Source organism: Solanum pennellii, chromosome 1 (assembly GCF_001406875.1).
Source record: "Solanum pennellii chromosome 1, SPENNV200".
NCBI lineage: Eukaryota > Viridiplantae > Streptophyta > Magnoliopsida > Solanales > Solanaceae > Solanum > Solanum pennellii.
Window position 1 is genome coordinate 4,883,638 of NC_028637.1, and position 11,801 is coordinate 4,895,438.

Sequence of the window (11,801 nt, forward strand, 5' to 3'; positions counted from 1 at the left end):
AATTTTATGAACTGACTTTACGGTTGAGCCTAAATATTTGATTAAACTCAAGATAACAATCTATATTTTTAAGAACGTTCTAAAAATTCTGGCCGAAGCTCAATGAAAGGAAACTCATTTATTTATTCATAGGACGATAAATACTTAGATACATCACTTATTAAATTGTGAAAGATAAAATCTTATATTTGCATCACCAACAACATATTAGGCTCGAATCTTGTAATTTTAAAAAATGAGAGTTTTAAAGAGAAACAAGTAGATATATAATACATTGAGATATACAAAATAATCTTACGAAGGATAAAGATCAAGTTGAATACCTGGCTAGGGTTATACACTAATATCTCTTCTTGTGTTTTTTCATTCTCGTAATAATCTTGTGGTCCAATTTTTCAACCATCTTTGAAAACCATGTTGGCTTTTCAGTTGATAGCATTATGTATATTACGGATAATCCAACAATTAAACCACAACCATAACCCATGAGAATTGCCTGCCAACTGATCATTGTTGAGTCTCCTTCTTCTCCTTGATCTAGCCCAGATGGAGTTGTTGCTTGTGGTACCCCTTTATCACCACCACAATCTTTTGATAGTGGCAATCCACGTAACTCATCATTCCCTTGGTATGATCTATTTTCAAACGTATCAAATTGTTTTCCTCTAGGGATGCATCCAACAAGATGATTGTGAGAGAGACTTAAGACTGCAAGAAATGTGAGGGATGCAAGTTGTTGTGGAATATCTCCGCTTATTTTGTTGAATGAGAGATCCAATGATTCAAGTACAAATAAGTATTGCAGTGATGTTGGTATGACACCCTCCAAGTCATTATGAGATAAAATTCAAAGTACGAAGTGCAATGAGATCTCCAATGGAACTTGGAATACAACCTTCAAATCTATTCTTTGAGAGATTGATGACTATGTTTGCAGTCAAAACTCCACGAAATTCAAGATCCAACCCCTTTGTTGTAATTGTCTCAGAATAATAATAATAATAGTATAAGTCGTCTCCCACATACTGTGGAATTTTCATGATCTTATCAATTATCTTCATAGCTTCCGAATTCTCAAAAAGGCTCATAGGTAAATTCCCACTAAATCCATTGGATGATAGATCAAATATTTGAAGATGTACAAACAAGTTTCCAGCCCTAGAAGTTTTAATGGGCCCGTGAAACTTATTTGATCTCAAGCTTAAAATCTTCAAATTCGGTAGGGTTCCTAACCATTTGGAAATGTGTCACTCAACTCATTGTTACCTAAATCTAGAACTTCCAAACTCTTGCAATTGACCAAAGATCGTGGGACTTCCCCCTCTAGCTTATTCCCATGCAATTTAATGACTCTGAGCGTGTTTTCTATACTAAAAGTTGTATTAACTATCCCACTAAGACAGTTGTTACTTAGATCAAAAACCCAAAGGCCACTCATCTCACCCAAACATTGTGGGATTGTTCCCTTCAAATTATTACTTCCAAGATCTAGCACTGTCAAGGCTTTTAGACTGCAAATAGCTGAATCAATCTGTCTACTAAGATTATTTTACGAAAGGAGAAGATAAGATAGACTGTGTAGGTTTAGGAGTGACATCGGAATAGGTCCTTGCAACTGATTTTGTTTTAGAGTAACATCCCACAATATTTTGGACTTGAACTCCTGAAGTTTTCCACTGAAATAGTTATCATTCAAGTTTAATTCATCTAGTGAAGGAACGGAGAATATCCATGATGGTATAGTCCCATTCAAGTGGTTTGATGACAAGAAGAATGATTGTAGGCTTTGCAGCTAAGAAATTGGAAGAAACCTCGAACACTTGAAGTTGAGTCCAACTTTTGTTGGAGGATAAAAAATCAAGTTGGCCATCAAAGTTGTTAATTCCAAGTGATAACTCCTTGAGGTTTCCAAATTTGAAGAATTGGGAAATTGGTCCTTCAAGATGGTTATTTCTGAGGTTCAAACTTTGTATGTGGGAGAGATTCCAAAAAGGTTTAATAATAGGACCTGAGAGGTTACAAGATCCCATATCCAAGTAATGCAATGCAGTTAGATAGCTAAATGATTCGGGTATCTTACCAATAAAATTCACTTCGGGTAGAGATAAGTACATGAGAGATGTATTGCTATTCCATTTGGTCGTGAGAAACCTAATTGTGAGTTGGGAATTGAATGATAAATCAAGTGTTTCCAGGTTGGAAAGGTGAAAAACACTTTCGGGCACTAAGTCGTAGAGTTGTTAAATAAGAAGAGAAATTCAGAGGAAAGGTGGAAGCGATGCTCACACAGTAAAGGTCAAGCTCTCTCAACTGGGTTAAGTTCTTAAGGAGAAGTTCAAAATTGTGAGGCCCGAATCTAACACCTGAATAAGACAAATCAAGACGCGTCAAACTAGAAAACTCACCAAATTTAGGTGAAATGAGCGATCCTGAAAAATTGTTATAGGACAAATCAAGCCTTTTGAGATTGGAGAGTTGAAAGGGACTAGTGTTGGAATCAAATTTGCCTCGAAGATTGCTACAAGTGAGGTTAAGCTCAATCACTTTTTCCTGTTTTCTTTTCACAATAAACTCCATCCCATGAACAACAATTTGTGCTCTTGTTCCATGATAGTGTTTTCGAGTATGACCGCATCCATTCGCCTGTTATGTCGATACAATCATGAGAAGCACTAGGATCAATGGCAAACATATGCTTGAATCGTAAGAGAGCAAGAGCTTGATCACTCGGGCACAAATGAGGTAAGGTGAGGAGAAAACAAGTTGAGGTAGAAAAACACATAGAAGAAACAATGCAAGTGTTTGATAACCCATTTTTGTACTAAAATATTAAATTTAAGTTGATAGAGAAGAAATCAAGAAAATTTTGTTCTGCCCCTCTATCAAATAATGTAGATATATATATATAACACAAATTAAGCAAAGAAAAATCTACTATGTCCCTTTGGAGTAAGCAATTCAAGGAAGCTCACCAAGTCATTTTCAATCAATTACATATTCAAATTTTAATTTTAAAAAAATGAACTTTAGAGCATTAAGACTTATTCAACGACAGTGTTCTAAATTCTAATGAAAAATTAACTCTAACCATCTCAATATGTAAAATACTATTAAATCTTTCATTACTAGTATTATTATTTATTGCTATATTAACCGCAAAACATTTTCCCTTTACAGTGTAGAGTTAATTTTTCCAACGAAATGAGTTAATATGGAGCGAAATGATTAGTGAGAATTTATATAACTTATCAAAAGTAGCTTGAGGTTGAAACTTAATTATTGCAATTTCAAAAAAAAATAATCGTGAAAATAATAAAAGCCGGATATTATTTAGGATATGCCCAAGGTACAACGTGAGGGTGTTATAATATTTTTAACATAAGTCCATCGGACTTCAATGTTAGATAAATCAAAAAGATAATTCAAAATATATGCATTAACAATATATAGAAGATTTTTACGCAATTATGTTACTTTACTATAGTTTAAATTCTCCATTACTTGAATATATAAAAGTTAAACTAATGAAAAAAGAATCTCAAGTTTATATTTCCAAGTCATTGCACCATAATCCAAATAAATGCTGGAAAATTCAAAATTTCTAATTTTTCAAGTCAATGCATGAGTCATTAATATTATTCAACAATAGAAAATAATTATTTAATCCATTTAAAATTCTTAAGAGGGAGATAAAAGTCTATAAGTTCAAGACTCTAGGCATTGTATCTTTTTTCCACTGATTCATTAAATCTAGCTAGACAAATATTGTGAACCACAAATTAAGCAAAGAAAAATCTATTAATGTTATTTTGGAATAATCAATTCCAAGGTCAATTAGTCACTTTCAATTAAATTTAAAGTTGTTAATTATATAATAATTTTCTAGAGAAATTCTACTTCAAAAAAACATGTTTAGATTATTTAAAGCTATAGTTTATTTTGAAAACAGAAAAAGTCAGATATTGGTTAGAACGTGTTCAAAGTAAATGGTGTTATTTACTATAATTCCATTCAACTTCAAATCATATATGTCAACCATATAATTCCGATTCAGCTTGATATTTAGGTTTTCAGTCATTATATGCCCTCATAGTTATTCTAGCTTTTAAAGGCCCTTAATGTACTTTTGCTACCAGATACATAAAAATAGAAAGAGAGACGAGCAAGATAGAGGAGGAAGACGAGTGAGATCCGTATGTATCCCAAATACATGTAAATCACACTAGATATATACGTGTATTTGTATGTATATGGTATGATCCACATGTATATGGGATACCAGGTACATGGGAGAGTCGCGAGCGAGATGGGAGAGAGGCGAGGAAGGCGAGCGAGATTTGTTATGTATCTCAAATACATGTGAATCCACTTAAATGCAATGTATCTAGAACAAATTACACCTAATTTTGACCACACGTATTCGAGATGCATGTATCTGGACGTATCTAGAGACACCAAAACCTGATAAAATACGTAATATTACAACTATAGTGTATCTAAGTAATTAGTTCATAAACTAGTGAAATTTAGATAAGTTTTCCATTTAAATTCACATTTGGTTAATATATATATGGCCAATCATATACTGCCACAAGGTTACTATAATGTTCAACAAATCAACTGGTCAATGATTAGTTTTAGGGGAATTTTTAAGTCAAAGATAACCACGAGGATATTTTTAAATCAATAGGTGAAAGGAGAGTATTTCAAGTCATATTCAATAAGATAAGTTAAGAGCATTTTTGGACCTTTTTTTATTTTTATAATATAAAATAAGGGATAACTTCAACAAAAAAAATCGCTCCATCACGCTGACTATATTTAATTGGTTATTTCAAAGACTTTCAAATACATAAATTACTTACTGCCAATAAGTTACTATTCTAATGATCATAATTTAGGGGTGTAAGATAGATGAACTGGGTTGCAATTGATCAAGTTCAAAGGGATAAAATGGCTTGACAGAAAATTAGCCCAATGTTACATGGCTGAAATAGTTTAGGCTTAAATACTAAAAATGAATTGAATCATGACTTGCATACTTTACCCCATTTTTGACAAATGGTCCACCTTCCCCTATGCCACCACTTAATTACCTCCACCCCTCCCTACCATCAGCGAGACTCGATCCTTCACGTTTGGATGACAACCAGAACCCTGCTTAATCTAAGTCTGACCCGAGGCCCAAGGCCTAACCTTGACCCAACCTTGACAACAAACCCAAGACGTAAGCCTCAATTGTCAACCTCAACCCGACACTTGAGATTGACCCTAATAAATCGACCCTGACACCTAGTGATCCAAGCTACAATACTTTATTTTGATTAATGATTCGAGACCTAACCTTGACTTTCACCAAGATCCAAGTCCCTACGCTAACCCAAGACCCACAACTTTAATTTGACCAAGTACCTAAGATAGGGACCCGAGATTCGACTTTGATCTAGAGATCGAGACTTAAACTTGGCCCAAAACTTGAGCCCTGACTTTAACTATAAACCCGAGATTCAACCCTAGCTTAAGACATGACTTGACCCAAGACTTGGACTTGAATTTGACCTAAATTTAATGACCTAACCCTAATTTCGAATGAGAATATGAAAACTAACCTTGACCCAAGACCTTACCTCGAACCTTACCTAAGAAGCGACCCCAACTCGAGAATCAAAACTTGATTTTCTCCCTAAATTCAAGCCTCAATTTTGACTCTAAACTCGAGACCCTTGATTAGACCTTAACCCAAGGCTCGATCTTGACCCTGACTTGGGACTTGAGATGTGATCCTTATTTGTCAAGACCTGACTTTGACTCGAAACATAAGATTTAAGACCCAATCCAAAATTGGATCCAAAGACCTTGTACTCGACTCTAACTTTAATTTGAGACTCGAGACTCAATTTTTATGCAAAACCATAAATCTTACAATGACTCAATATCCAAGACATAACCTCGACATGATCTTGAGACTCAAATTTGACCTAGAACCCAAGACATGATCCTCACTTTGACCTGGAACTCAAGGCTCAAGCCTCGAACTTGACCTGGAATCCAACCTCGACTTGATACCAAAATCCCGAGACCTGAACCCTTACCCATAGAAAATTCAAAGTAAATCTCAAATAGTTAATCCAAATTAAAATAAATCCTTAAAATGAACTTGAAATCGGATTAATATTGTGCTAAAAATTAAAGATTACTTTCGAAATGGGTTACGTTAGGTTAAACTATAATCAACCTATTATGAAATTATCTTGTGTCCAACTCTTAATTGATTAGGCGGGCCATCACTTTTTGGGCCATAGACACCACTAGGTCAAGTGGTGATTCTCTTTCCTAAACTTCTTCTTTTCGCAATCTTTTTACTTAATCAAACTTCCTAGTGATAATTCAGCCAAATCTTTTCTTTTTCTTTCTCAAAAAAAAAAAAAGAAAAAAAAATGAAAAAGAAGCAAGGGGGTGAAATTGGGGGCAGTGAGAGGAGGAGTAAGTTGACCTTCAAATTTGTTGCTAATTTGTTATATTACATATTAATTTATTTAGCATAATATATTCTCATTATAATGTCTCAATTATTTGGAGCATTTTATAGAAAAAAAAATATTATAAGTAAACATAAACATAAACATTCTTTAAACAGTTGGATGGTAAATGACAAGTGGCATGACCCATTCCAAATTGGCCTCTTTGTGACATCCTAAGGTTAATCATCATAATAATAAAATGGAAAACTTTGATAATTAATTCATTCAAGAGTTGACAATCATCACCATAGCCCTTTTACTATTATTTTCATTAAAAAAATAATACTAATATATAATTCAATCTTATATTATACCATAGTAGGCCTTCGTGTGTATATATATAGTGCTACATATACATATTGAGAAACTTGCCAATATAGTTTAATCCTTCTTGACATATACATTAATCTCCACTCCTTTCCTTCCCAATCCCCTTCTATTATATCCTCTTTTACTTTTTGCACCTTTTGTAAACAAAGATTTTTCCCATCGACGAATTGGTGATAAATTCGTGTACAATCTTCTTGCATGATCTCTTTTTTTTGTGTGTGTACTTTATCTACATGAGTAACACCATTAGGCCAAGGATGAAGGTCGATCTTTACTTAGCTTACGATAGAGGTTAGCTTAAAAACCCTAGATATAGACCATACTATATTATCTAATACGTGTTTTGTTTTTCGAAAAATAACTATGGATTTGAACAAATTGGATTCGAAAGGAAAGAAAGGAATCATTCCCAAAACATGGGAGCGTTGCAAGTCTTTTGGTCGAAAAAATTCATCAGAAAATAATCAACATGCCTTAACAACAAAACGAGCTAGAAAATCAAAATATCGAGTATCTACACAAGGTTGTTTCTCCGTCTATGTTGGATCATATAAACAAAGATTCGCGATTAAGATTGAGTATGTTAATCATCCCCTCTTCAAGATGTTGCTTGATGAAGCTGAATCAGAGTTTGGTTACAACAGTAAAGGTCCTTTGGTTCTTCCTTGTGATGTTGACTTTTTTCTCAATTTATTGATGGAATTGGACTCTAATGAGGCCAATCATCATGGTTGTGGCTTTTCTATGAGCTATAGCTACCATCACCTCACTCCAACAATATTTGCATCGTAACTCACATACTTATCAATCGAGTAACCAAATATCAAACTTAAAAATGTATGTATCATATGAATCTATATTTTATTTATGTAATGCAATATATATTTTATTGTAATCATCTTCATATATAATGGTTTATCTAGTTTCGCTACTAGTTTTAATTTTCTAGTTGTGAAAATGTTTTTAAACTTTGTTGTCTTACAAAGATGTTCAAAGATTTGTTCTAAGTATGTTTGGAATACAACATGAACAACAATCTTAAGGAAATTATTCCCCTCTAGTATCCGAGGTTTGATTTGGAATATGACCTCCCAGGGTAAAATGATCTCAATCACCAGAGTATCGATACCAAAAACTCTGGTGTCAGCGAACCACTCAACGGCAGTAAAGTACACTTAGAATACTAGATTTAGTAGTTGAAGAAGAAGTCCATGAATTCTATATTAAAATGAGAGGAAATCCCTCAATTTATAGAAAACAAAGGATAGTGCGAAAAGGTTCTTATTGTGCCTTACCGGAAAGGTCACAAACCTTTGGAAAAGTCACAATCTTTCAGAAAGGTCGTCACCTTTCATAAAAGTCACAACTTTTCATAAAATTCACAACATTTCATAAAAGTTACAACTCTTCGTAAAAGTCGCAACTCTTCATTTTCCATTCACAACTTTCTAAAACCCAACAGTTTATTCTATGAAACATGAACTTCTATGTGTTGCTATGTGGATGTCTTCAAGACTTCAACATATTTGTTATCATGAGTAATCATTCCATGTAAATCGCGGATTTATTAATCAGGCTATGATATCATATCGAGTTCAAAAGTATATGTATTATATATGAACTTGAGTTATATTTTATATGGAAATATTTGAAAATTATATAATTGTGTAGTTCTTGAAATAGTAATTACTTAACGGTATAATTCACAATGTCATGTTTGATTGCACAAAGTATAACTGCATAATTGAGTATTCTTTTATTTTAAATAAAAAATAATATAAAAGGTGATCCGTTAATTATACTAAATTACTATCGATATTTTTTTTTTACCTCCTTGAAAGTTAAAGGGTATAATTATTTTCCTCAATTACACTCGATTCATGCTAACCAAATAATAACTTGGTCAGACAAAATCGTCAATTACATAGTTACACTAATATCCAGCTACAAGATTGACTTTAAGTTTCAAGGGTGTGATGCAAACAGTCTAATGACATAAATAAACATTATAATACTCATTCTTTTAGGCATTGATGATAGTTACTATGACATTGGATGCTTAAATTTTTCTATAATGTTAATAATATTTTTATTTTTTTTTAAAAAAAGAACATTGAGGTGAAAACAAAAAAAGTATATCGCACAATGTATGAGTATTTCTTTTTCTTAATAATTTGTGGGATAAATTAAACAGATATTCCAACCTAACTTCAGCCTTATTATAAACATTTTCTTTCCATTTGTATATGTAGATTTTCCTAGTGTTATCGTTTTTAAATGACAATTATTATCAATAATAAGCCATTATTTTTTGTACCAATAGTAGTCAAGGATAATATAGTCTTAAACTATATGAGAACTTGAATGATATCTCTTATCCATCTTGAACTAATTAAGAAATTCTGGCCTATTGCAATAATAATAATAATAATAATAATAATAATAATAATGATAATAATATGATGAAATTTTGGTAGTTGACTTGCTTCAAAAATAATAATAAAAGCTAATGACATTGTGGTAGTTGAATTGCCCCTCCACCGCCCATTTCTTATTTCTTCGTATTTTGATTAATAGCTTTCGTCCAACTTATAAAATCTATTTTTTTTATAAAAAAAAAAAAAGAAATCCTGAAGTATACTTTTGGAAAGAGTGTTTTTTATTAAGGGACAATTTTTAGTAGGGAAACTTTCACATATATCAAACATAAAATTTATATTTGTATGCTATATCAAAGTTTGCATAATTGTGTTCCATAGCAAACATATATATGTATAATTTGCTATACATATACAATTGAAGCGAATTGTATAAAACGAGAAAGAGAAAGAGACTTGGGCAGAGAATTGTATAAAACGAAGTGTATAAAAGGAAGTATATAAAACGAATTGTATAATTATAAGTGTATAGGACGATTATATACAATTTGAATTTGTATAAAACGAGAAAAAGAGAAAGACAAAAGAGACTTGGGCAGGGAAGTATTTTTATTATATAATTATAAGTGTATAAGACGGAGATATGTGTATTTACATGTGTACATACAATTTTCTCTCGCTTTATACAATTAGAAACACAATTTATACAATTCTATTGTACAAAGCGAGAGAGGCGAGCGAAGGAGGCGAGCGAGAGAGGGAGAGTGGCGAACGAGAATATGAGGGAGAGACGGACTGACAAACAGTTTGTTATAGAACAAAAATAAATCAGACTGTAGCTACTATATTTATTTTATATAATTAGTTTGTCATTCTATATAATTATCAATTTTTTAATATATACCATAAAGTAATTAGTTTAAAATAAATATAGTCATATTTTATTACATAAATATATACTGACTATATAATAATATAGATTACTTATACATGAACTATACACTAACTATAAATTATGATATAATCAAAAAGTTAAATATAGTATAGATAGATATACACTGAGTATACATAAAAATATGAGGGGCGGCTCTTGCATACAAAATTTGAGGCATATGCCTTAGGCCCCAATTTCGGGGGCCTCAAATTCTTATCAAGAATAAAACTTTTGTTAATCTTTTTACATAAAATTATTTTATTTTGTTCTCCTTAACCTCATTCAGATAGAAAAAATTAATTACTTTTTGCTAACACTCATTTTATTTATCTGTTTGAACTTATTTTTTTACAAATCTTTGATTAGGTAAAGTAATAGTCTGTCAAAAATATGAATTAATAGTCGAAAAATGTTGAACAAAGTAAATTACAAAATCTTTTGTTCTTCTTAAATTTTCAAGCAATACAACAAACATATTAAAGTAGGATATACCAAGTTATCATGCATAAATTTCTAGATTTTAACTCTTGTTTTTATTTAAACTTTATCAACTTATTCCTAAGAATTATGTAAACAATTCATATAGTAATCGGCGCCAGAAAAATATTGGAGTTGGTTAATTTTACTGTTAGACTTTTTTGTTAGTTAATTAAACTTTAACTAATTAGTTACTAATAGTTGATTTGTAAATTAGTTAGTTAGTTAGAAGGTTGTTAGCAAGTAGTTAGTTAGAAAGTTGTTAGCAAGTAGTTAGTATTGCAGCTGTATATAAATACTAGTGTAATGGCTTAATTCACTCAATAAGAATTGCTCTAATTCTTTCACGTTTATGGTGTGAGTTTGAATATGGTATCAGAGCCCTGAATCGAGAGTCGATTCAAATCAGATTTCCGCCATTGTTGATCCTTTGTGGAAGCAGAGGAGAAGTTCTTTTTCGCCATTGTTGATCCTTTGTGGAAGCAGAGGAGAAGTTCTGCCATTGTTGTGGAAACAGAAGATTTCTGTCATTGTGATTGCCATTGTTGTGGAAACAGAAGATTTCTGTCATTGTAGTTCTTTTGTGGAAGAAGAAGAAAAGAAATGACTACTGGAGAATCAGGATCGATTGGAGAAGCATCTGCAACAGATAATGTTGAGACTTTAGAATCGATTGAGAAGAAGAGGAATCATCCTCTTTATCTACATCCATCTGATACACCTGGACGTGTGTTAACTACAGTACAACTCACAGGCATGGAGAATTATTCATTATGGAGTCGATCTATGATAATCAATCTTCGAGCAAAGAGCAAAGTTGGTTTCGTGTTGGGAACATGTAAGAAGAGTGACTACAAAATGGAATTGGAAGAACAGTGGGAGAAATGTAATTGTTTTGTGTTAGCATGGATAATGAATACAGTGTCTAAGGAATTATTAAGTGGCATTGTATATGCTAATGATGCAGCTACAGTATGGAATGATCTCAAGGAGAGATTTGACAAAGTTGATGGATCGAGGATATACCAGCTACATAGAGAGATCTGTACAATACATCAAGGTAATTTGACTGTTTCTGGTTATTTCACAAAATTGAGACTACTATGGGATGAATTTGATGCCTTTTCACCTCCACCTTCATGTAATTGTGATAAGTCAAGG

General features: G+C 32.2%; 1 protein-coding gene and 1 pseudogene across 1 annotated transcript; one reads left to right on the forward strand and one right to left on the reverse strand.

Moving 5' to 3' along the window:
* Positions 1-338: 338 nt before the first annotated feature.
* Positions 339-2,814, reverse strand: LOC107031188 (annotated as a pseudogene).
* Positions 2,815-7,214: 4,400 nt separating this feature from the next.
* Positions 7,215-11,247, forward strand: LOC107030327. Its single transcript, XM_027914076.1, has 2 exons — positions 7,215-7,508; positions 11,020-11,247. The coding sequence occupies exons 1-2, from the start codon at positions 7,215-7,217 to the stop codon at positions 11,245-11,247; spliced, it is 522 nt and encodes a 173-aa protein (XP_027769877.1).
* The last annotated feature ends 554 nt before the right edge of the window (positions 11,248-11,801 follow it).